We start from the raw sequence: 27,770 nt of genomic DNA on the forward strand, positions 1-27,770 counted from the left end.
CTCTAATCCCTCTCAGACGGCCGATGTTGATTATATGGAAGTAAAATAGAGACACCCACAATAGTGCAACACTGTTTTATTAAATATTAAAATGCCACAACACACACCAATAGTTAGGCTTACATAGAACATGCCCTGACCGGCACCGGCTCAGATCGCATATCAATTTCATCCCCTTTCCTCAACCATGTAATGGGCTCACCCCTCTCTAAATGCTCTGAGAAGCCCGCTGGCGTGCGTTCCACGGAGTCGCCGGAATTGATTGATGTCCCCCCTTCCTTAACTTCCCTACTAACCAGTAACATCACTTCCGGCGACTCTGTGGAACGCGCGCCGGCCGGCTTCCCGGAGAGTTTAGAGAGGGGTGAGCCCATTACATGGTAGACGAACATGCGGACGCTTATGCGCCAAATCGAAAACAGCAACCACATGGGGTGAGAGCAGCTTATGCTAAATTTCATTTGCCACGGCTGATAACCTTTCAGTGATCAGCCCAGGGCAAAAAAACTGTGTGATAACAATAGGCAAAGAAATAATGTTTAAACAAACTTTGCATCAATCTCACAACTGCACAAGCACATATCACAATTAATACATTAGGCACATTTAATCCCAGAGGAAAGGCCAGAGCTTTCAAAAAGATGTATTTTGCATAGCTTAACGTCCATTGTCTCATGCACACATTGGTTTGTCACAGCTGATACCACTCGAGTGATCAGCACAGGGTGAACACAGTGTGTCAGAAAAACAAGCAAAGAAATAATGCTTTAAAGATGTATTTTGCAAGGGGTTAACATCCATAGTCTCATGCACAGACTCACATGGCACTCGGTCTCTGTTATCTTTTAAAGGGAACAGTGCATAAAATATTTACAATCTGCAATCATGCCAGTAACTTTAGCCTTACCAGTCCTGCTGCAGGATTCTGTATGAAACAGGAATCCAATCTTCACCCATCACGGCAAACTTTGTCTTGGCGATCTTCAAGGACTGGGTCCCCTTGTTTTAGAGGGACCACGGCCTTGGACCTGTAGAGCACCCTGCATGGAGCGCCTTTGGGGTTTGGTATTCCAAGGGTCTGGATCCCAGGGTCCAGCGCCTAAAAAGAACAGCATTACAGGCAAAAACTTTGTATCTGCTTCTCGAGGGTCAGGTACCATCATTTTAGTCCATTCACTGTTTTAGATGGATCTGATAGCTAACCCCTTAGATTCAGTGATCTTTTATTGGGGTATATAGCATATCTTCTTTCTTCCATGAAGAAAAATGTAGAGAGACTCTCCACCGTGACTATCATCTTTAGACACTGGCGAAAAAACTGAGGTACTTCCTGTGTGGGAGGGGTTGTATAGGGGGGCATCCTTTCTGATTGGTTGCCAGTGTCCTTCACCTGTAGGTGGCTATATAACCAATATGTTATGATTTATGGCTCTGTGTCCCGTGATGTACGAAAATAAATAAGAGCCATTCATCAACATAAGAATGGGCCTTCAGGTGAATGAGAGCAGTTAACTTTGGCATATTAAGTATTAATTAATTTGGAGGAACAAGTATCATCAGAGCAAAGGCCTGAAAAATGAGTGTGGAGACTTGTGATAAGAGGTCAGAAGATAAGAAGCCTGACCCAGTAACTTATTTGCATTTAGTGAAAAATCTCCCTAGAGGGGATTTTGTGGTGGATGAGGAGCTTTGCAGAGCAGAGAGAAACATATGATTTCCCAGCAAAATGGATAAAGGAAGGCAAGAAGAGAGTAGGGAGCTAGAAAACCTGAGGGAATGCCAAACTTGTAAAGTGTGTTGCAGAACAGGGCTGATTGAGGATGACTTGTGAAGAGATGAAATCCAGGGGAGAGAGTTGACCGTGACTAGAAAATAGTTTAGGGCTTCCAATAGCACCCACAACAGATGGTGTTTGGTTTTGTGTACAGCTGAATTGTGGGCTACATGGGCCACTTGATAACTTTCATTCAAATTATTGGCACCCAATCCTTCATAAGATTTGTGGATGAACATAGTATTACTGGATATTGTGAGAGTCAGTTCAAGTGAGAATCACTTTCCCTGGAAAAAAGGCAGTCCAAATGGCAGGTCTTTTTTAAAATTCTGACTTGTAGTCAGTTTCATTTGAAAAGGTTGTAAACAAAACACAATGAACAAAACAGAAAATAAATCCTCGCCATCCAGGCATTAACTAAACAGGACAGATACTTCTCTGACAGATGAAGGACTTCTCCCAATTACCAAAAAAAACAACCATTATGCAGACAATTCCTTTTTCTTGCAGAGCGATTTTCATATGCAGCTCTCGGTTAGCTTTCCTGAGTCCCAGGCCTGAGCACTCTCTTGCTCCAGCCCTTCGTTCTTTATCTCACCGGCTGCTGGTCAAAAGTGTGAAGCAAAAACAGGCTCTGATTCCACACTGCTAAGGTGGCCTTAGTTTCCCACATATGAAAGGGATTTTTTTACCCAAAATATAAGACATTACACTATGTTGGGTAGCCTTCAGCATTAGTATTGGACAGGTCATTTTAATGATCAAAATACCTATAAGTGCTCTAGCAATAAATTAAGTCCTGCCTAGGACATACCGCGTATGAGGGAGGTGCTATGGATGACGTCACCCGCGGCCATCTTTACAGTTTGGCATGTCCATTTCCTTGGTACAAGTGCTGGACTTGTACGTTTTTATATTTTAATGGAATAAAGAAATTTTTATAGCAGAGAGCACTATATGTCATTGGTACCACACTCAGTTTTGAGCACTTGTATGTCAAGCTTGATTACACATCTTCACAGTGACTGGAGTCTTCTTGTTTCCTCATTGAAGTTTGGAGATATGAACTTTTTTATATATGATACTGTACATGATGTTGCCTATGCATAGTTTTGCGCTGAGCTACTATTTGGATAATAAAGTAATTTTAACTGGGTGTATACAACCACACCACAAGATAATAAGAGAACTGAAAGATAGCATCATTTTTAGCCTCTGAAAGAACAGGGGATAATTAGCTAAGTGGAATGAATTCTGTGTGTGTGATAGTTTTACACCCAGGTAATCCAGGGCTTTGAAATCCCAATGGATTGGGAAATCAAGCTTCAGGAGACTTTCCATGGGGAAGAGTCATGTTTAAAGCCATTGATCCAGAGTGATTGATGCACAAAACTAAGATAGCAGAAAATCATCTAAAAAGTTGGAAAAGAGAGGGAAGGGATGCCCAGACTGGCTGATAGTCAAATGCATGTTGTTTACAGTGAAGGCTGGTAAGCTACATTTCCTTTATATTTGTCATGTCAGGACATAGTGTAGGTGTTTGAACATAAACCCTGGAATATGTCTCTGATTCATGAGATGGATCAAGAGTGAGACTTTGCAAACATTACTTCTGACCTAATGGGAGGGAACAAAGCTAACCTGATCCCTATCAATCAGAAAAGCGAGAAAATGGTTGAGAAATGTTGCCAGTATATTTTCTGATAATTTGATGTCCCTATTTAGTAACAATATAGGGTCATAGTTGGAGATATCTGAAGGATCTTTGTTAGGTTTTGTAAGCATGGCAATGCTGGCAGACAAAAAGGAGAGGTGCAAATTGTTTCCTCTTTTTTTTTTTAAAAAAAAATTAATTAATATTAGTGGCACAAAAGAGTATGATTGGCAATGCATTTCGTCCACAATCACTACATACTTGATAAACCCGACATCCAAAGAATCTGCAACAAAAGTACTCACCTGCTTTGGCCAGAGTGTTGGACTGGTGCAAACATGTGACTACCAAGAGTTGGGTGTCCCTTGAGCAGGCTATGTCCCTTGTGCCCTTAAAAGCACTCCCATGGTTGAGTATTATTTGCCCAGTCTTTGTAAAAAATTACCTTATCATGGGTAATACAAAATTGTCCTTACGACTTAACTTACAGCAATCAAATCCATGTTGGACTCCCTTATGTCACCAGATTTTCCACCTGGGTTTAGTGATGCCAGGTTTTCGGCCATTTTAATTTTTAATGGCAAACACATTTGGATTGTGGGAATTCTAGGATGGTGGTGGCAGGAAATTTGTATCTGCCATCCAATCCATGCTTTCCGATATGGTAGGCCTACTAAAATTAGACGCTATCTTCTTTCTATCCCGATTCAACAAGCCTTCTACCTTGTTTGAAAAAAAAAGATGTTTAACCAGCTTGTCTTATACTCTTAGGCATGGCCTTTCTATTGCATATGCTACGCTGATCACCCCGATAGTTTCACCACCCATTATTGCTGAAGAGGAGAAAGACTTGGCCAAAAACTTGACTCCCAAACAAAGGGAGTACATTCTGCCTTTCACATAGAAATAATCCCTTTTCTTCAAGATTACAGGAATCCGGATATAAATGACCTACTAGGTGGTATAGGGTTCTGGAGAGATTACACCGCATGTTTCTCGATGTGAACCTCAAATGATGGAGTACCTTTAGTTCACAGTAGCTGTTTTTTTCTATGAATTCACACTTTTGTTGAAGTATCTGTGCCTGATGATTCAGGACTTCACAGGCCTGAACATGACAACTTTCTTTCTTTCTCTTGATTTACAAACCTAAAACCCTTAAATAGGGTGTTGGATGCCCCCCCCCCCCCCCCCACTGGTGACTTCTGTCCTCATTGTTCTAGCTAGCTACTCTGAGCAAATTCTCTGATTCTGCTGCTGGCACTTACAGCTTCTTTAGATTACCCTTTTATAATAGTACCACTCATTGTTATGTATTTTAGTTGTTGACTTAGGACCAGTTGTGTTGGCCTTGAGGATTTGTCGCAATAAATCATGAATTTAAAAAAAGGACTCACCTGCTGGTACATGGTACCAGCCAAATTTGTGCATCCCCATCCTTCACTTTCTCCACATTACATAGTTACATAGTTAGTCAGGTTGAAAAAAGACACAAGTCCATCTGGCTCAACCAATAAAAAAAAAAAAAAAAACAGTAATGAAAACCCAACCATACAATCCTATGCTCAGTAGACTCTGGACCAAGGTGTTTCACCTTTTGAGTCCTGTTTTCAATTGTTCACCCATGGGAGACCCATGGTTTGCTCCTCCACCTAAAATTCCCCTCTTTCACCAAATCTCAGTTCAGACTAGCTATTTTTGTGCTGCTTGCAAAAACATATAGCTAAAGCCTAGAAGAAGCAGTTTTTACAATTCTCTAAAGGTAAAGTAGAAGTATGGCTAAAGCTTTTTTGGCCCTACTTCTCCTATAGATTACAGGAGTGTAGTTCATTCTGCACTCCTTTGACCCATTTTCAGCTAACGGCTGACATCACTCAGCCAGTCCAGACTCTGAAAAGATCCTGACTTTACAGTCGAGATCCACCCACATGCCTGGACTGACAGCTGGCTCAGCCTCTCAGCAAGCCACTGGGAGACTGAACCAGCTGCTCCCCCCTCTACAGCCCAGCGCTCCAGTGAACACTGGATGGGAAGAGCAGAGAGCCAGTGACTGACAGTCACTGACTCTCTGCACACTGAAGACTGAGAACTGAGTGATCAGTGGTCTTTAATTGCTAAGTTCTCAGTCCTAAAAGCAGCGGGGGGACAGATGCATTGGACCAATGAAAAAACACATACAAATTGGGTTCGGCAATATATGTTGAATATATAAAAGTATCTTAACATCACAAAATATTAAGATATAGAGTTACAACAGGCACCCGATTTAGTCAACAGTCTGAAAAACATTGGAGAGTGACCCACAATTAAATATATGCAATGATTACATTGCAAAGCCAACTCTCTTCAGTAAATATAATTTTAAAAGATATATAGGTTTATGCTTTTCCAAATCACCTGACTGAGTTGCTTTTTAAGGGTTCTTTTCTATATGTTCTCCTTATGTGTTCCAAAGCCTTGTGCTTTTGTGTTCTACAGCCTTATGTAACTCTAAATGGTAATGGTACCATGATTAATCAAGTTTTTCCAGACTTCTTCAGACCTCAAGAGTGAGCCAATAAGAAAAAAGTACCTGGTTTATTCATATTTTTGAAGTCAATCTAAGTTGGCAGTTATACATAGAACATTTCTGCTTTGTGCCATGAGTTCCTTTAGACCCATTTGGGTCCTGCTTCCCCTGTTACCCCTTTGAGGGCTGTATCTGGAGAACTTGGGGCTCAATCTCTCTAATATTCCACCTTAAAGGGTCTGAGGTAAATGTGTGATCAATGTTTTGGATATGAACCCATCATGCATGCCTGTCTTTTGTAAGATTTGAAAAATACTAAGTCAGTAGACACATGTCTTTCTACTACAAAATCACACCAGGAGTATCAATGCTGCTCCTTTTACAGAACAGGTGGCATTGACTCCTGTCCACTCTGTGCATATGCCATTGTGATCTGCCATAATTATTTTGAATACCAATAGAATGCTTCATCCTGTTTACCAATGTAGGCTGTTTGCTCACCACTCTTAATGTCCCCGGACATCTCTTCAGCACATGCCTCTAATATCTGTTTGGTAAATACATTAAACTGAAAACATTAACTCCAAATGCCTTTTCTTTGGTTTTTTAGTTAATATATAAATCTGTCATTATCAGAAATAAAAAATGAAATAAATGCACGTTAGTTAAAAAAATAATCTTCAACTTACCTGGATGTGTTTTGGCACATGTTCTGATTTGGTTTTGTTTTCTTTTTAGTTTTTCAATTCTTGAATAACCTGTCAGAGGTTTTTACTTTATGGACTTGACTCTATTGCTATTTTTGGATAGACCTTTGTTTGCTGGCCTAATTTACTTGTTTGAAAGACATGTGCCCTGACCTTGCTGTAATAGTTGATTACATATTTCTTTTCACACACGTTTTGATGTCTAGTTTTGGTTTCCAGCTGCCTTTTAGCTCTACTTGTTCACTGATAACTTTCTGTGCAAACCCTAACCTGTCCATTTCTGTAGTTGTTATAAAACCTGAACTATTGCCCAGATCTTGCATATGTAAAAACAGGCAAGATAGAAGTATCAAATATAAAAACACCCTATTCTGGCACCATTATGTTGATATTACTTTGATTGGATATCAGAACAATAATTCTCAAGCTCACACTCTTAAAACCAACAAGATACATTGAATGGTTGATGGTTAATGAAGCATCTTACTAGATAATATTTTAGGTGAAGGCTGCATTAGTTGATGATTAAAATGATTAGGCAAATATTTTAGATGACAAAAAATACAAGGTTTATCATAGTATAATAATATTTTTTTCTCCTCCGTGTTTTTGTAACTACAGGCACCAATAACAAATGGATTGTATTTGTCGTGATCGCTATTTGTTTGCTTTTGGCAATTGTCATATATGTGGCTGGAACAAGGTAAGTTAATTCTACCAAATATGAATTATTTGGATTCATAAATTTAAAGAGCGCAGTTTTGCACAAAATGTGGAAAAATTAAAACCTCTGAAAATTCCTGTGCTAGTGATAATGTCCAAGTCTTACCTCTCCGCTACCAAAGACAAACAAACAAGAAAAGAATGATTAAGTTGCTTTCTTACATCCTTATTGGAGATTTCCCTTAACACACATAGTCACTGGCACAGAAAGTAAAGGAAAGTCTGCCCAGTGGAGCCACACAGAGCAGTAAAATCTAACAAAAGGTCTAACCCTTTTCCACTCTATCCAAAACAAGAAAATGTTTTGGCTAGAGATACTTTTAAATTGTAAATGAGAGGCCCTTACCTTAGCAAAAATGACTGTTTATATCGCAGTGACATATGCCCTATTTATTGGTCAAAAGGATGAAACCAGATAACCCAATATAGAAGAACCGATCCCACCCATTTTCCCCCTGAAGCTACTTAATGCCTGCAGGAGGGAGAGGAGAAAAAGTAGGCTTTCAGCGACTGCGAGAAGAAAATGGAGGGGATTGGTTCCTCTATATGCCGGCCCCATCACACTTATTCAGGTGTACAGGGGAGCCACACAGGCCCCCTGGAGCATGAGTCTGAGTCACAATTGTGACCCCCGCAACCCCTATAGTTACACCCCTGGGAGTAGGGCATGTTAATTCTCTGTTTGCATGCTTCATTTGCACATTGTGTGAATGTGAGAATTATAATGTCTTAGTCCTACGTAACAGAACACAGAAGATTATTCTTTAACAATGGGATATACTGCCACCTTCAGGAGAATTTGTTACTGGAAGGCATGCTGTAAAGGACAGTCAAGTATAACCTCTTGTGCTCCAAACATGCCTCATTTTTTTTTGCTAATGTCTTTAAGAGAACAAGCATTTTCTCTCTGCTCTGATAGAAGCAAAACTTTTTCACCTTTCAAGACATTCTTAAGTTGCTGCAGAGTCACTGGGGCTCTTCTTTGCAGCTTCTGGGTTGTTTACTTCTCAGCTTTGCCCTGGGGTACTGTACCTAGACCCTGCCAGGAAGAAGATGTGGGGCTGGTCTTTAATGCTGCCCACTGGGCACAGGATCCTGCATTTGGTGCTAAGTTAAGTACATATTGTAAGACGCTGAGTTAACCACAGGGTTCTCCACAGGTCGAGGGCTTAAATACACCCATCTGGTGGAACCCAGTCCCTAAAGATTCAGCTTTCACTAGGCCTGTACAGCTACCTTCTACAGTATGTGGAGCTCACTACATATGTGCACACTATTTTGAAGTTTTGAAACTTGCCCACGAACGCAGCTCAGCCAAAATGCTATTAGCGTGTGAGTAAAACGGAGAGTACACATGCGCATATGCACACTAACATCCCACACAAAATGGCCTATTTATTTGGACTATAATGTGAACAGATTGCTGAGTGGTCTTCAACTGGTTCCAGCTTTACCTGAGCCCTGACTTTCTGTACTTGCCTTCCCATGCATATTTTAAACTATGAAAAGGAGAAAGATAGATGAGGTTATACATACTGTATAGCAAAACCATAATATTTAATCAATGTTCAGTTGCCCAACAGTATATCAAGTATGAGTGTAAGCGAGGGCTGACCCCCTCCTAAACATTTCTCTAGAGCAGTGTGTGCATAATGGGACAGCAGTCACATTGATCGATTGAGAAGAAGAAACAGTACATGATTAAACAATGTTTCTCAAAAAAGTAGGCAGTACCTATCTCTGATGTTAACTGTCCCTGTAGATGATATCCTGATGTTAATGGACCCTATGGATAAACAAATGGAAAATCTTTTCAAAGCTCTGTTGTCCCTTGCCATTCAACTTGCTGCTGTGGCCAGGTTCATGTGCTAAACTCTGGTTGTCTTGTACAAGGCCATGTCTCGAGATCCTAGTTCTATACTTACGAATACCTCTGTCCTCCAACATCTGGAACCTCCTACCTGTATCTTTGTCCCTATTGTTTGGATGGGATTGTGGATACAATCCACCAAAATATTCAGAATAGGCCTCATTTTTGTGCATATGGGAAAAACCCTTTGGCCTAAATATTGGTCTGTGTAACTTGATTGCAATAAGTGCCTTTTGAGGATGCCTTTCACCCAAAAATTCATTTTTAAGGAATCCATTGATAGCTTTAAGAAGAAAACTGGGGGGTAGGGAGTACCTCTTCGGCCCCAAAAATGAAGGCAAAACTTGGGCGGCTAAGGTCCCTGCTCCTGAAACAAAACATTTAGTTGCTTTCAGGCTTCCTAGGCCAAGGCTGGAACTCAGCTGAGCTAATAACTCTAGTATCTGCATAAAATTCTGCATTAGAAGGTATATGAAATAAAATCAAACAGCTGCAAGCTATCAGAATATAGCATGAAACTCTGAGTAATCTTTACAAATGATCTCTTAATTCTGGTCTTTAAACATCCACCCAAACTATAACATTAACTAATTAGCAGGAAACCTGAGGACATAGGGGAGATGATTAGTGACACCTATTGGACACAATTTCTCAATAACTAAATCACTCTGTGGAGGGCATGAATATCTTGGTGATGAGTGATAAATATTTTTGACAGCAGATGAAGGACTGCATCTTCGCTTTCTAAACCACTACTATGTTTTATGGTCATTCTTACCTCTATTACTTTTTCTTCTCCCATACTACAGCCCACTTTTCTACTTATTTTTTTTCGCACTTTAATACCCTGCGTCCACTCTACATAAAGGAGAAGTAAAACCAAAGCTCTTTTGGCCTTGCTTCTCCTGTGAGTCACAATAGAGCACTTGGTTCTGCACTCTTATGACCTGTATTCAGCCGACAGCCGACGTCTGAAAGCTGTCAGCTCTGGATGGATCCCAACTTTAATGTCAGGATCCACCCAGATGCCTGACCCGCAGCTGGCTCAGCATCTCACAGCATTGCTAAAAGCTCAAGACAGCCCCCCCCCCCCCCCCCACAGCCCAGTGCTTCAGTGAGCATTGGAAGGGCACAGCAGAGACCCCTTGACTGACAGTCATCTGCTCACTAAAGACTGAGAACTGAGGGATCAGTGGTCTTTGATCACTCAGTTTTCTGGCTTAGAGGCAGTGGGGAACAGATGCTGCATCCACCTAGGAGAGTATAAATGTTTTTTTTTTTTTTTTTCAATCTCATACTTCTACTACTCTTTTAACTTTCACAGACTATTATCTTAATAAGTTCTAGATTTACATTTTACTAAACCTCTACCTATTGGTAGTACTGTTGGTTAAGACTATGTCACATATAGTACCTAAATGTTTTAACTATACAATTCAGTCATTTCATTACACAAAAATTCAGTCACCTATAGCGTATAAGTGTTTATGTGAATAATATTCCTTTTACGTAGCATACATTTTAAGTTTGCAGAAGATGGAAATACTTCCAGTAACAGTGTATATTTGCAATCAAGCAATAGCTAGTTGTGTCCCCAGTTCTTGAAAGAAAGCTATTGCCCCTTTGGCTTTTGTAATTGAAAGAAGCCAAAACATAGAATACATTTCACTTGCTCTGCTAAACAAAGCAATCAAAAACAAAAATCAGGTTTGTGTAGCTAAAAATCAATGCATTCATTCATATACAGTATTTGTTTTTCATCTGGAATGCATTCTTTAGCAAACTGAAAAGCTAACGTATTTTGATACCTGCCACAATGCTGCAATAATTTAAGTCAGTTTTTTTTTTTTTAATTCGTTTTAACTAGTTCTACTTAAAATATTTCAGACTCCGAATGTATTTATTTCCTGTTCTGCCTGATCCTTCAAAGAGCAATGTATTAACACTTGTTCCAAACAATAGCAACTATGTAAGTATTATATGTAATACCAATGCATTTTTTAATGACAATGTTAACACAACTTTCATTTTATTGTAGGCATTGCACAATTAAATGTTTAGACCAAAACGTATATAAGCAGATTGCCTATAAACAATCAATGTTATTGGATCTGTAGAATAAAAATAAAATCCCTGAGAAAAAACATCAATTATATCAGCATCATGGAGTAATACTTAAAACATGAAGTTGGATGCAGATAAGCATCTATTGTAATATCAGCTATTGACAACAATTAGAACTGCAGAATAACTAGAAAAAAAATCAATGAAAGGGTAACTCCACTTTCGTGGGGGAAAAGAATAGCAAATAAAGAAAAAATAACAGCGTATACAATTGCGACACAAGTCAAATTGTAATTGAATGTTATTAAAAATGACCTTTCCTTTTCAATCTGCAGCCACTGTAATTTTCTGAAAATACAATGCAATATAGCTACCTGGAGTTGTTCTGTACACAGAATGTGTACTGAACACACCCCAAAAACATAAGTTCCTGCTTGATTGGCTCACTGATTATCCCAGACGTCTACACTAAGATAGAAGTCAGATTTCAGGCATCCCCTGAACAAAAATTGGTGAGATACTCCCAATAGGAACACGTCTAAAGGATCCAGGCCCAGCAGATTTACTCATTAGTGCTCTGCAGGTGCCACAGCTAATTGATGATTATGAAACCACTCCCATTAGATTCATTTTCCCACGGGGCACAGAGAAACACAGAGGGATTTCTTCATAATAACAAAAGGTAGGAATCTGCAACAAAGGTTGTTATAATCCTTGCAAAATACATAGATTGCCCAGAGGGGAATGTTTTTTTCTCAACAAAAGTGGAGTTACGCTTTAAATATAAGTTAGAAACCATGCAGTATACTAGTAACAAAAACCAGTTCAGGATTGTGACGGACTGCCTGGCACCCCACCTGGGAGCCTCCACCAAGATACAGTTCCTCCACTCTAGAACAAGAAACTAGGTATTATAGCTGAAGCATTGCACCCAAGAACTAGACAACACTAGCGTAGGTGCAAACCGAAACTGACTTTATTGTAAACCCACGCAGAATATATACCACACACAATCTAATAAGAGCTTGATCAGATTATCCTAAACAATGCAAACATTAAACAGTAATATCATCAGTACATCTACTGAACAGCTAACAAACATAAACACATAAACATCCCACAATAGTTTGGTAACGAGGTGAAGTGGACACAAGGCTAATCACATCTCCAAAAAGACAGACAGAAACAATAGGCGACTCAATTAACAATGGGGATTCACACCTAGGGGGCACACAATGAGGAATTATACAATGAGAGAAAGACACCTTAGTAAACATATTATAGCAGGAGACCCCAGCATCAGGTTGTTTCGAGCTGATAATGTTAACATCTGCTCCGCATCTAGGGGGGTTGAAGCAGTCAATACTGGTTTGGACACAGAGGCCCCAAATCTGTATTCAGGTCCTAGGTTCCCAGAGTCTGTGTGTTTTTGGGAAGACATAGACCTGAATCTGAAGAAAAACCAAACCAAAGGTCCCCCAGGCACACACCTCCAAAGAATAGACCCCTACTCCCAGTAGGGATGATCGAACTTTTGAAAAGTTCGGTTCGGCCAGAACATCCGAACTACCCGAAAGTTCGGCCCAGATTTCAGAACCCCATTGAAATCAATGGACCCAAACTTCGGTAATCAAAAAACACAATTTTTAAGCCCTAAAACCCAATAAATGCCCCTAAAAAGTGCCTAGGGTTCTGGGTCATGCCCCAGGGACTATTAATCACACAAAAAAAAGTTCTTAAAAATTGTCATTTTTGATAAAAAAAGCCAATTATTGAAAAAATTAAAAAGAGTTTCAGCTCTGTAGCATGTCCAGAACCAGAAAAAAAGATAATTTTTCATTAGAGCAGGGATGGTGGGACCCCACTTTTACACCTATATGATCTTTTTTTGGGGGTTCTGGACATGCTGCAGAGCTGAAACTTCACAGGTACACCTTTTAGACCCCCCAGACACAAAATCACACAAAAAAAGTTCTCAAAAATTGTAATTTTTGATAGAGAGCCAATTATTTAAAAAATTAAAAAAAAATTCTTTGGATTTAGTATCTGGGGGGTCTAAAACGTGTACCTGTGAAGTTTCAGCTCTGTAGCATGTCCAGAACCAGAAAAAAAGATAATTTTTCAGTAGAGCAGGGATGGCGGGACCCCACTTTTACACTTATATGATTTTTTTGGGGGGGTTCTGGACATGCTACAGAGCTGAAACTTCACAGGTACACCTTTAGACCCCCCAGACACAAAATCACACAAAAAAAGTTCTTAAAAATTTTCATTTTTGATAGATTTTTGATAGAGAGCCAATTATTGAGAAAAAAAAATAAAAAATAAAAATTCTTTGGATTTAGTATCTGGGGGTCTAAAAAGTGTACCCGTGAAGTTTCAGCTCTGTAGCATGTCCAGAACCATAAAAAAGATTGTTTGTATTAGTGCAATTATAGATCTGGAATATGGCTTCTCGCTTTTCACACCTTGCCGGTTTAATAGCAGGCGTTTTTTTTTGGGGCATTTTTTTGGGTTCTCTGGAGTCAGGAAAAACATCTGAACTTGTGTATAGTGGTACTGTATACACAAGTTCAGATGTTTTGCCTGCCTCCAAAAACCCCCAAAAAATGCCTGCAACAACACACCTGGGCGTTTTTTTTTTTTTGGCGCTAGCGTTTTTTTTGGGCATTTTTTTGGGTTCTTTGGAGGCAGGCAAAACATCTGAACTTGTGTATATGGGTATATATACACACATACTTATATGTATATACACACATAGACATATATAGGTGTGATAGGAGCAGAAATATATGCTTGCGCTAATGAAATCATTTACACTAATATGGTTATGCTCCTATAACACCTATATCTGTCTAAGTGTAAAATACATATAAGTATGTGTGTGTACACAAGTTCAGATGTTTTGCCTGCCTTCAAAAACCCCCAAAAAATGCCTGCAACAACACACCTGGGTTTTTTTTTTTGACGCTAGCGTTTTTTTGGGCATTTTTTTGGGTTCTTTTGAGGCAGGCAAAACATCTGAACTTGTGTATAGTGGTATATATACCACTATACACAAGTTCAGATGTTTTTCCTGCCTCAAAAGAACCCCAAAAAAATGCCCAAAAAAAACGCCTGCTATTAAACCGGCAAGGTGTGAAAAGCGAGAAGCCAACATCCTGTGCTGAAAGTGTTCCAATACAAACAATCTTTTTTTTTATGGTTCTGGACATGCTACAGAGCTGAAACTTCACAGGTACACTTTTTAGACCCCCCAGATACTAAATCCAAAGACATTTTTTTTTTTTAATTTTTTCTTTTTTCAATAATTGTCACTCTATCAAAAATCTATCAAAAAATGACTTTTTTAAGAACTTTTTTTGTGTGATTTTGTGTCTGGGGGGTCTAAAAGGTGTACCTGTGAAGTTTCAGCTCTGTAGCATGTCCAGAGCCCCATAAAAAGATCATATAAGTGTAAAAGAGGGGTCCCACCATCCCTGCTCTACTGAAAAATTATCTTTTTTTTCTGGTTCTGGACATGCTACAGAGCTGAAACTTCACAGGTACACTTTTTAGACCCCCCAGACACTAAATCCAAAAAAAGTCATGCCTGCCTCCAAAAATGCCCGATAAATGCAAGAAAAAACGCCGTAGAGAAGCCGTATTCCTGTTCTAATAAAAATTATAGGAAAATGCTAATTTTGGGGGGGTTCTGGACATGCTACAGAGCTGAAACTTCCCAGGTACACTTTTTAGACCCCCCAGACACTAAATCCAAAGAAATTTTTTTTTTAATTTTTTTTCAATAATTGGCTCTCTATCAAAAATCTATCAAAAATTACAATTTTTAAGAACTTTTTTATGTGATTTAAAGTGTCTGGGGGATCTAAAAGGTGTACCTGTGAAGTTTCAGCTCTGTAGCATGTCCAGAACCATAACAAAGATCATATAGGTGTAAAAGTAGGGTCCCACCATCCCTGCTCTAATAAAAAATTATTTTTTTTCTGGTTCTGGACATGTTGCAGAGCTGAAACTTCACAGGTACACTATACACAAGTTCAGATGTTTTGCCTGCCTCCAAAAACCCCCCAAAAAATGCCTGCAACAACACACCTGGGCGTTTTTTTTTTTTGACGCTAGCGTTTTTTGGGCATTTTTTTGGGTTCTTTGGAGGCAGGCAAAACATCTGAACTTGTGTATAGTGGTGTATATACACACATACTTATATGTATATACACACCTAGACATATATAGGTGTGATAGGAGCAGAAATATATTGGTGTTAATTATTTCATTAGCGCAAGTAGTTTTTTCTGCTCCTTTCACACCTATATATGTGCAGGTGTATATATACAGACATGGGTGTGTATATATACACCCTATACACATGTTCAGATGTCATGTCTGACTCGAAACATGTGCTCAAAAAAGCACTAGCAACGCCTGCAGCCAAAAATGCTGGCGGCGGCGAAGCCATATTACAGAAACGAAAGTGACTTCAGAGAAAATAGCTTTTCTCTATAGCGGTCACCCTGCTATGGAAGGGTTTGGTCACCCTGTCATAGCAGTCACTGTCAGTTCACCCTACACTACATTACGGTCACCCTGATATGGAAGGGTTCGGTCACCCTGCCATAGCAGTCAGTTAACCCTACACTACATTACGGTTACCCTGACACTTCATACTTTCCCTACAGAAACAACATTTTTGAAGCTAACTAAAGTGTAAAGGAGCACTCTAACTACACTAGATATCCCTTTCCTCACACTAATAAATGCTAAATGACACTTTTAAAGTAAAATTAACAGAACTGCTTCCACTCTCTTCCATGTCCAGTATAACAATGCTAGGAATTTGGCGGGGGCTATCTTATGTACTGGGGGGCGTATTCACTAATGATTGGACTATGGACCCCCTAGTCACTCCAATCAAATTCCTAGCATTCTTCTACCCCCTCAATTGGCTTTTGCTAATGGTTCTGGTCCAATCACAGGCTTTTAAAGCCCATTTCCAGAACCATTGCATTTTGGTCGGTTCTGGTTGCCGAATTCCGAACTTTTTGGGCAAAAAGTTCTAAATTTGGCCGAACCTCGAACACCCAATGTTCGGGCCGAACCGATGGTTGACCCGAACCATTCGATCATCCCTAACTCCCAGTCGGTAGGCAAGAGACTACCCTGCAGTCCCCTCCAAAAGCTCCTGTTCCGGTTGGGTCTGTCACAAGGATAATGGAGCGTTCAGATTTTAGTGTTGAAGGCTTAGGGCTTAATTGTTTGGCAGGGCCAATGTCAAACCAGACAGCTCAAGATAATAAACAGTATACAGTATCTGACAAAAATTAGCACACCACTCACATTTTTTAAAATATTTTATTATAGCTTTTCATGTGACAACACTGAAGAAATGACACTTTGCTACGATGTAAAATAGTGCCTGTGCAGCTTGTATAACAGTGTAAATTTGTTACAAAAAAACTCAACACACAGCCATTAATGTCTAAACTGCTGGCAACAAAAGTGTGTACAATCCGAAGGGATAATTCCCAAATTGTCAATATTCTTTGCGGCCACCATTATTTTCCAGCACTGCCTCTTGGGCATAGAGTTCACCAGAGCTTCACAGGTTGCCACTGGAGTCCTATTCCACTCCTCCATGACGACATCACTGAGCTGGTGGATGTTAGAAACCTTGTGCTCCTCCACCTTCCATTTGAGGATGCCCCACAGATGCTCAATAGGATTTAGGTCTGGGGACATGCTTGGCCAGTCAATCACCTTTAACCTCAGCTTTTTTAGCATGGCAATAGTCGTCTTGGAAGTGTGTTTGGGGTTATTATCATGTTGAAATACTGCCCTGTGGCTCAGTCTCTGAAGGGAGGGGATCATGCTCTGCTTCAGTATGTCACAGCAGATGTTGGCATTCATGGTTTCCTCAATGAACTGTAGCTCCCCAGTGCCGCTCACTCATGCTGCCCCAGAACATGACACTCACACCACCATGCTTAACGGTAGGCAAGACACACTTGTCTTTGTACTCCTCACCTGGTTGCTGCCACGCACGCTTAACTCCATCTGAACCAAATAAGTTTATCTTTGTCTCATCTTACCACAGGACATGGCTCCTGTAATCCATGTCCTTAGTCCTTGTTTGCGGGCTTTCTTGTGCATCATCTTTAGAAGAGGCTTCCTTCTGGGATGACAGCCATGCAGACCAATTAGATGCCGTTTGCTGCGTATGGTCTGCGCACTGACAGGCTGACCCCCCACCCCTTCAACCTCTGCAGCAATGCCGGCAGCACTCATACGATTATTTCGCAAAGACAACCTCTTGATATAACGCTGAGCACGTGCACTCAACTTTTTGGTTGATCATGGCGAGGCCTGTTCTGAGTGGAACCTGTCCTGTTAAACCACTTCATGGTCTTGGCCACTGTGCTGCAGCTCAGTTTCAGGGTCTTGGCAATCTTTCTATAGCCTGGGCCATCTTTATGTAGAGCAACAATTTCAGATCCTGAGAGAGTTTTTGCCATGAGGTGCCATGTTGAACTACCAGTGACCAGTATGAGAAAGTGAGAGTGATAACATCAAATTTAACACACCTGCTCCCCATTCACACCTGAGACCTTGTAACACTAACAAGTCACATGACACTGGGGAGGGAAAATGGCTAATTGGACCCAATAATGACATTTTCACTTAGGGGTGTACTCACTTTGTTGCCAGCGGTTTAGACATTAATGACTGTGTGTTGAGTTATTTTGAGGGGACAGCAAATTTACACTGTTATACAAGCTGTACACTCACTACTTTGCATTGTAACAAAGTGTCATTTCTTCAGTGTTGTCACATGAAAAGGTATAATAAAATATTTACAAAAATGTGAGTGGTGTACTCACTTTTGTGAGATCCTGTATGTCAAGTGAGTAAGCCAAAAAAAAAAAAAAGGTAGAGTTAGTTAGAACAAGCCAAGGTCAAACTGAACAGTCATCAGAATTCACAGATTCTTACCAGATAAGCATGTGATGTATTATATTTACTTTCATACATTAATATAACCGCTTGCCGACCGCTCACTGTCTATTGGCTAACCGCTTGCCGACCGCTTACTGTCTCTGGCAACTGAAATTTAATGTGGATAAGTGCAAGATAATGCACCTGGGGCGTAAAAACCCAAGGGCAGAATATAGAATATTTGACACAGTCCTGACCTCAGTATCTGAGGAAAGGGATTTAGGAGTGATTATTTCAGAAGACTTAAAGGTGGGAAGACAATGTAATAGAGCAGCACGAAATTCCAGCAGAATGCTTGGATGTATAGGGAGAGGTATAAGCAGTAGAAAGAGAGAAGTGCTTATGCCGCTGTACAGAACACTGGTGAGACCTCACTTGGAGTATTGTGCGCAGTACTGGAGGCCATATCTCCAGAAGGATATAGATACTCTAGAGAGAGTCCAGAGAAGAGCTACTAAACTAGTACATGGATTGCAGGAAAAAACTTACCAGGAAAGGTTAAAGGACCTTAACATGTATAGCTTGGAAGAAAGAAGAGACAGAGGGGATATGATAGAAACTTTTAAATACATAAAGGGAATCAACTCGGTAAAGGAGGAGAGCATATTTAAAAGAAGAAAAACTACCACAAGAGGACACTGTTTTAAATTAGAGGGGCAAAGGTTTAAAAGTAATATGAGGAAGTATTACTTTACTGAGAGAGTAGTGGATGCATGGAATAACCTTCCTGCAGAAGTGGTAGCTGCAAATACAGTGAAGGAGTTTAAGCATGCATGGGATAGGCATAAGGCTATCCTTCATACAAGATAGGGCCAGGGACTATTCATAGGATTCAGATATATTGGGCAGACTAGATGGGCCAAATGGTTCTTATCTGCCGACACATTCTATGTTTCTATGTTTCTATGTTTCTATTTACGTTGGCAGAGCGGCACCTACAGGCAGAATCACGTTAATAAATGGCAGACGCTCCTGTGCACCCCCGGCCCTGCCAAAGGTCTGATTCGGTATAGAACCGATCAGTCATCAGGTCCTGATCGGTCCTGACCAATCACAAACCTAGCTGTGCCTGTGCAATGTAAACACAGGCATAGAAAAGGTCCTCTCTCCCCTCCCAAAATCCTTTTTGGATTTCATCGTGACAAGTGAGAGGATCAAACCGTGAGTACTGCACAAAGCGCACACACACACACCTAGCTAGGTACATTTAACCCCTGATCACCCCCCCAGTTAACCCCTACACCCCTTGTCACATTGCACACTATAGACAGTATATAGCAATTTTCTATATTTCTGTAATAGTGTGCCTTGTGGCATCATTTAGCCCTAGCACTGTGGAGCCCCCCAACTGCCCAGACTACACTGTGAAGCCCCCCAACTGCCCTGACTACATAGGGAGCAGCGGCAAGATTGTGTGGGTCTTGGTGTCACCCTTATTCGGAAAGGAGTACCATTTGTACGTGGACAATTTTTTTATTAAAGTGTGCCACTTTTTAGTTACCTGCTCGAATTACAAATTGGCGCATGTGGCACCGTGCCTAATCGCCGGGGCTTCCCCCAACTGCTTGTAGATTCCCGTCTTAGTCGGAGGGCGAGAGCCTGCTTGAAAACTGACAAATTGCTTGCAGTGAAGTAAAGGGATACAGAGGATGTTTTCGTTCTGTCCTCCATTCACGCAGACACGACGGTCCAAATTCATACAGCAACTGGTGTTTTGGAGAAGCCCATTTGTGTCCATGACTGCAACCTTAATATGGGAGGGGTGGACCTCAACAACCAGCTTTTGGCGCCATACTTAGTTGCCCATAAAGCCAGACGCTGGTACAAAAAAGTGTCTGTTTATTTATTCCAATTGGCTTTGCTGAACGCTTTAGTGCTATACAAAGCATCAGGACGAAGTAGATCCTTCCTACAATTCCAGGTTGAGATCATCAGGGCCTACCTGTATCCAGTAGGTGCCTGTGCCCAACTTCCCCTACCAGATGCAGTGAGCCGGCTGCATGAGAGGCATTTTGCTTTTTGCCATCCCAAGTACGCCTACCCAAAGACACCCCCAAAAAAGATGTTGTGTCTGTAGTAGGCGTGACACCCGTTATTGTTGTCCTGACTGTCCTGGCCAACCTGGTCTCTGCATCGGGGACTGTTTCCGTCGCTACCACACACTAGTGGAGTATTAGCGTAGGGTACAGAACGGCACAGTCTAGGGCGCACTTACACAGGGTCTTGAAAGATGTTCAATGGCTATCGTCATTTTGAGAGAGCCTAATCTGGAATGTTGCAGTTGAAAAAAAAAGTGTAAAAAAAAAGTTACAAAAAAAATAACAAAAAATTACAAAAAAATATAAAATAGAAAAACAAAAAATAGTTGCAGTTTGAGTTATTTTTCTGTTCTAACTCTGCTCTTCTACTTCTACTCTTCCTACTTTTACTGTACTTTGTTACTGTTTTTCATTGGTAACCATTTTTTACTTTTCAGGTACCAATGTAATGTTCTATTTCTATTCTATTGTTAACCAGTTTGCCTTGCAAGTACACTCATCAGCTGCCACACTGATTTTATATATAGGCAAATTGAGTCCATGGAGTATTTTATATTTTGCCCTAAGTTTCAGGAATATGACAATTTGTTTTTTCTTTACACAAAGTTGTCATTAAGTGATATATTGCTCATGCATGCCATGGGTATATGTGAAATGACACCCCAAAATACATTCTTCTGCTTCTCCTGAGTATAGGGATACCCCCTGTGTGAGACTTTTTGGCAGTCTAGCCGCAAATAGGACCCCGAAAACGAATCAATGCCTTCAGGCTTTCTAAGGGCGTAAATTGTTGATTTCACTCCTCACTACCTATCAGTTTTGAAGGCCATGAAATGCCAAGATAGCACGACCCCCCCCCCCCCCCCAAATGACCCAATTTTGCAAAGTAGACAATCCAAGCTATTTGCTGAGAGGCATGGTGAGTCCATGGAATATTTAATATTTTGCCACAAGTTTAGGGAAAATTATTATTATTTTTTTTTTTTGTATTTTTTACACAAAGTTGTCACTAAATTATATATTGCTCACACATTCCATGGGTATATGTTAAATGACACCCAAAATACATTTACCTGCTTCTCCTGAGTATGGGGATACCCCATGTGTGAGACTTTTTGGCAGTCTAGCCCCGTACAGGACCCCTAAAACTAATCACCGCCTTCAGACTTTCTAAGGGCATAAATTGTTGATTTCACTCCTCACTACCTATCAGTTTTGAAGGCCATGAAATGCCAAGATAGCACAAAACCCACCCAAATGACCCTATTTTGCAAAGTAGACACTCTAAGCTATTTGCTGACAGGCATGGTGAGTCTATGGAATATTTTATATTTTGTCACAAGTTTCGGGAAAATTATTATTTTTTTTATGTTTTTTTACACAAAGTTGTCGCTAATGATATATTGCTCACACATGCCATGGGTATATGTGAAATGCCACCCAAAAATAAATTCTGCTGCTTCTCCTGAGTATGGGGATACCCCATGTGTGAGACTTTTTGGCAGTCTAGCTGCGTACAGGACCCTGGAAACCAATCACTGCCTTCAGGCTTTCTAAGGGCGTAAATTGTTGATTTCACTCCTTACTACCAATCACAGTTTTGAAGGCCATGAAATGCCAAGATAGCACAACCCCCCCCCCCCCCCCAAATGACCCCTTTTCGAAAAGTAGACACCCCAGGGTATTTGCTAAGATGCATGGTGAGTATTTTGCAGCTCTCATTTATTTTGGAAAATTAAGAAAATAATGGAAAATGCATTTATTTTTCTCTTTTTTCCAATTTCAAAAGTTTGTGACAAAAACTAAGATCTGCAAAACACTCAACATGCCTCTCTGCAAATAGCTTAGGGTGTCTACTTTCTGAAAATGGGTCATTTGGGGGGGGGGGGGGGTTGTGCTTTCTTGGAATTTCATGGCCTCTGAAACTGTGATAGGTAGTGAGGAGTGAAATCAACAATTTACACCCTTAAGTCTGAAGGCGGTGATTGGTTTTTGGGGTCCTGTATGCTGCTAGACTGCCAAAAAGTCTCACACATGGGGTATCAGCATACTCAGGAGAAGCAGTAGAATGTATTTTGGGGTGTAAGTTCATACCCATGGCATGCGTGAGAAAAATATAATTTAGTGACAACTTTGTGTTAAAAAAAAGAAAATGTAATTTTCCCAAAACTTGTTGCAAAATATAAAATATTCCATGGACTCACCATGCCTCTCAGCAAATAGCTTGGGGTGTCTACTTATCAAAATGGGGTCATTTGGGGGGGGGTTGTGCTATCTTGACATTTCAGGGCCTCCAAAACCGTGATAGGTAGCGAGAACGTGCAATGCGAAATGTACGCCCTTTGAAATTCTGAAGGTGGTGATTGGTTTTCGGGGTCCCGTACACAGCTAGGCTCCCAAAAAGTCTCACACATGTGGTATCCCTGTAGTCAGAAGAAGCAGCAGAATATATTTTTGGGTGTAATTACACATATACCCATGGCATGCGTGAGCAATATATCATTTCAATGACAACTTTGTGCAAAAATTTTTTTTTCATTATTCAACCACCTGTGACGAAAAAATTAAATATCCAATGGGCTCAAATGCCTCTCAGGACATTCCTTAGGATGTCTTCTTTCCAAAAAGGGGTAATTTGGGGGGAATTTGTACTGCATTGCCATTTTAGCACTTCAAGAAATGAGATAGGCAGTCAGAAAGTAAAAGGTGCATAAATTCCAGTATTTACACCATAGATTGTAGACGCTATAACTTTTGCGCAAAGCAATAAAAATACGGTTATTGAGATTTTTTTTGTCAAAGACATGTAACTAAATACATTTTGGCCAAAATATATGACAAAAATTGAGTATCTTGGATATTTTTTAAAAGACAAAGTAGTAAATGTAATTCTTTCTCAAAATTTTTGCTCGTTTTTTATTAATAACGCAAAAAATAAAAAGTGCAGAGGTGATCAAATACCCCCAAAAGAAAGCTCTGTTTATGGGGAAAAAAGGATGTAAATTTTGTTTTGGTACAGCATTGCATGACCGTGCAATTGTCAGTTAAAGTCACATAGTGCCAAGTTGAAAAAAGTGGCCTGGTCATTAAGGGGGAAAAATCCTCCGGTCTGAAAGTGGATAAAGAAGAAACCTAGACTAGTAATAAATAAATGATTCACTATAATGTGTGGAGTCATGCAGTTGTACAGGTACAAGCTATTGCTTTTTGGACTTGTTTGTAATGTCAGAAGATGATAGGGGAGCTGATAATGTACAAAAAATGCTCCATGAGTCACAGTCACATAGAAAATAAAAATAAACAGTAGAGTAAGGACTGCATATGAATCCTAAGATTTTTTTATTATGTTATAGAAAAAGTATTTCATATTACTTTTTCTCTAAATAGGTTGAGATTACTAAAAAAATGATCATACTAAAGTACCTTGGACTCAGAGATACTGTTTATTTAGAAGCCAAACGGTACTAGTGCTAAATCTGAAGGAAGGCCCTCATACATTATACAATCTCTTACTTTATTATTCATTATAATAAAGTATTGTTTCTTGTTTTATGTTAAAAAGTAAAAAATATATTAATTATAGCCATCAACAGTTAAGGAGCTCTTACACTGCTAAAATAATAATATCTGACATAGGAGAAAACATGAATGTGTAACAAGTGAAGCAGAGACACCTCAAGGCAGTCAGGGTCCAGACAGGTTGAGGTCTACATGGATGAATAAAATGATTGAAGACTAAAGCCCCATACACACGTACCGATTGTCGACCGTAAATATTCGGCCAACGTCTGATCGGCCGATTGTCGGCTTGTTAGTATGATGCTTCCGACAACCGACTGCGACTTTTCGGCCGAACAAAATCTGGTCTGCATGCCATAAAAAATTTTTTGGCCAACACCAGAACGGCCGATTGTTCGTCAGTCAGTACAGATTTCGGCCAACAAAAGCCAGATGAGCAAGACTGGGCATGCTCAGAGAAGAAAAAACACACGGAAAGTTAACCATCACATGACATCACTTCTGAAGTTGGTTGTTGTTGGCCGACAAAATTCGTGTGCAGTCTTGAGCACTTTTCAACCAACACGACAGCACTGGACAAAAGACGGCCGATCGTTCGGCCGACAATCGGTACGTGTGTACGGGGCTTAAGATTCAAACTGAACTACATAACAGACTTCAAGCAAGTAGCTTAGCAACTGCTGCCTTGTACAGCAGTACACTCCTATTGAATAGCTGGCCTGAAAACTCTGTTCCTATGTACTGAAAGATTTAGGCAGTAGGACTGATGGACTTTCTTGCTTTTAATCTAGAATGCTTAAAAAAAAAAAAAAAAAAAATTAAAAATTAACTCAAGGAGTCCTCATGACACATTCAACCTTTGGGTTTTGGCTTGGTCTTGGCTCAAGTAAACTGGCACCTATAAGGCACTGATTACAGCTCAGATAACACTTTTCTGACTGAAATAATTCCTTTACACCTAAGTCAGACATACCATACATTGTGTTACTAGAATAAATAATAGAAATGGTGGTATTAAGCATTTTCTGCCCACCCTCACCTTTCTTACCAGTGATAACTCTCCCTTATTGCTAATTATTCTAAGTCTATCTGATCACACTACTAACTAGAGTTTTTTTTTGCATTTCCTCTTCTTCCTCAACTATAAATTAGATTTAGAAAAAAGACTTGAGCTGCCATCATGATTGCTGCTTTTACGTAAAAATAATTAACGCAACCTGGGAGTATTGAAGGATTTATTGGTAGCACAATAGTAGATGTTCGAACACTAGATTGGAAAACAAATTACCCAGCAATGGGTAGCAGCTCTTTAAAGCCTCAAACTGTAGAATTTAAGTATTTTTAAAATGAATGCATTGTGGTTTTAAAATATTTTCTGTTTCTTTATTATGGTCATGGAAAAAAATAGATATTGCATAATATTACTATGCAGCCGCCTAGCCATCCACAGATGGAGCTCTATGTCTCATTTCACATAATCAGTTAATTTGGTTGTTAGCTGTGCTAAAAAGAGAAGTGCAGGTTAAAAAAAATAAACATACATAGTCACCTAGGTCACCTTTTTTCAACCAGGGTGCCTTGAAGCTTCTTCAGGGGTGCCTTGGCAAAATGCCTAAAAATTGATCAAAAATTGTATCCAAGCCAACAGGTGGATCAAGCATGCGTTTTAGTTACACACAGCCACAGGTTTTCATTATGCACCATTATGACTTTCTAGACACCGACATCCTAACAACCAATGATGTCATCAGTTGAGAAGGAGGATGTCTTCACAGCATTATTGTTTGACCCTCCTCTGCCTCTCAACATCAGCACTGGGGTCACATTATCAGACTGATGGAGAGAAATTGAGGGAGAAAAGAAACATTGGAATGCTAGTCAGTATCAGTGTACAAAAGTGTATTTGCTTTGGAAGAATCATTCATGTTGTAATGTTGCTGTAATGTTGGATGTCCTACATGTGTGGATTTTGCCGCATTATGTAAAACTATTAGAACAGTTTTTTACATTTTAGAATGGGGTGCATCGAGACTGTCCATGATTTTAAAGTGAGCCTTTAAGGTTTTTCTGTCATTTTAAAGGGTGCCTTGACTGAAAAAAGGTTGAGAAACACTGACCTAGGTGGATGCAGCATCACTTAAATGCTGCATCTTAACCCTGCCGCCTTTAAAACAAACAACTGAGCGATCAAAGATCACTGATTGCTCAGTTTTTGGTCTTCAGTGAGCAGAGACCTAGTGACTGTCAGTCACCGGCTCTGTCCTCTGCCCCTCCATTTACTGGGGTGGCAGGCTGTGCTGGGGGCAGAAGCGGCTGGCTCAGGCTCTCAGCAGCACACTGAGAGGCTGAGCCAGCTGCCCCCCAAGTGTCTGTGTGGATCCTAACATTAAAGCCGGGATCTCTCCAGAGTCTGGACCAGCTGAGTGACGTCAGCCAACAGCGGGCAAGAGTCCACAGCTGGTTAAATGTGGGTCACAGGAGTGCAGAACGAAGTGCACTCCTGAGACCTATAGGAGAAATGGAGCCAAATGAGCTTTGGCCCTACTTCTCCTTTATTTCTTCCAAACTTGAATGAACCATCAAAACAACTTATAAAATGTGAAAAAAACAAAACTAAATAAAAATGTGCCAAAATCATTATAGTTCCCCTTTGACAGACACTAGCTATCATAGGCCTAAATCATGCAGTTCATTTTTTTGGAAGCAAAAAAATCTGCGATTAATGTAGCGTTTCTGGGCTGACATGCACATATGGAAGACTTGTTTTTATTCTCGTAGGTTGTATTTATTTCGTTTTAAGAACGGATATGCTGCAGCTGCAAAGATGAGCTATTGACTGTGTCTAATGACACAACCTCAATATAGCAAAGGGCACAGGAGCAGACAGGAGGGTATGTTAGGCAGTGTGGGAAGCCAAACATCACTAAAAACTACAACTGATGTACATATTCTGGAATCAATCACCAAATGCTGTTGGATATATCTGCTGAGCAAACTGACAGTATTGCTTAAATGCTAACAGAAAGAAAGGCATGGAGAGTGCAGGTGGATTAAAAATGAAGGGTTTAATAGTAAAAACAACCTCTCACAGTTACGCAAACATTTGTGTACAGGGACATGATTTATCCAGTGTAATGTGATCACAGCAACCTGGGATTTTTCTACAGCTGTCAAGCTGTCATCAGTAATGCTGTCACTGGACTGGAACTACTGACAAGGTAACACATGCAATGTCCAGCAGCAGCAGTCCTTCCAGGTCACACAAGCTTGCCAATGGCAGCCAAATAGTATTTTTTTAATTTTTGAATAGAGAGGAGACTTACCACTACCATGAGTTCACGACAAATCTTTGGGATTCCCGAAGTTCGCAGGTGTTTCAACAGAAATAAGGAACAATCTATATTGCAGTGTGTAGGCTTTGCCCCTGGTTAGCGGAGTACCAAAAACCAATAATTTGAAGATATGGATAACCCAGACCCCCATTTCTATAAAAGGGTGGCATCCTAGCAGCAATATTGTCAGTGTGTGCTGGAGCTGTTACAGAGAACTGACCATTCTGTATAGGGAAAGATACTGTCTTTTCATTCAAATTTTTAAATTTTGGCATTGATATACAGTACATCCCCATGGCAGTTCCCAGCTTCCAATATGATTTTTTTTTTTTTTTTTAAAGAGCTTGCTTATTAGCCTTACAAATTGCCAGGATTGAATAAAAAAGTTTGTCACTCAAAGACTTCATTGGGGTTTGCCCCTTATGCAGTTTAAGATTGAATTGCTTCTTGTCCAACTGCATTGTGCGGTCATGTGTCTTCTTTAGAGACCTTAGATCAAACAGTCTTCTTTCAATGATTCAGTCCCCATGTAAAGATTTGTATATTGAGATTAGGGCTGCGCATCTTCACTTACCTCACGATTCGA

General features: G+C 40.1%; 1 protein-coding gene across 1 annotated transcript in view; it reads left to right on the forward strand.

Annotated features, from left to right (window-relative positions):
* Positions 1 to 27,770, forward strand: part of IL12RB1 (interleukin 12 receptor subunit beta 1) — a 200,930-nt gene that overhangs the window by 165,530 nt on the left and 7,630 nt on the right. The window contains exons 13-14 of the mRNA XM_082260759.1: positions 7,260 to 7,347; positions 11,125 to 11,206. Of these exons, the coding sequence (XP_082116885.1) occupies positions 7,260 to 7,347; positions 11,125 to 11,206 (170 nt within the window). The remainder of the gene's footprint in view (positions 1 to 7,259; positions 7,348 to 11,124; positions 11,207 to 27,770) is intronic.

This window comes from Pelophylax lessonae, assembly GCF_965119305.1.
Source record: "Pelophylax lessonae genome assembly, chromosome: 1".
Classification (NCBI taxonomy): Eukaryota; Metazoa; Chordata; class Amphibia; order Anura; family Ranidae; genus Pelophylax; species Pelophylax lessonae.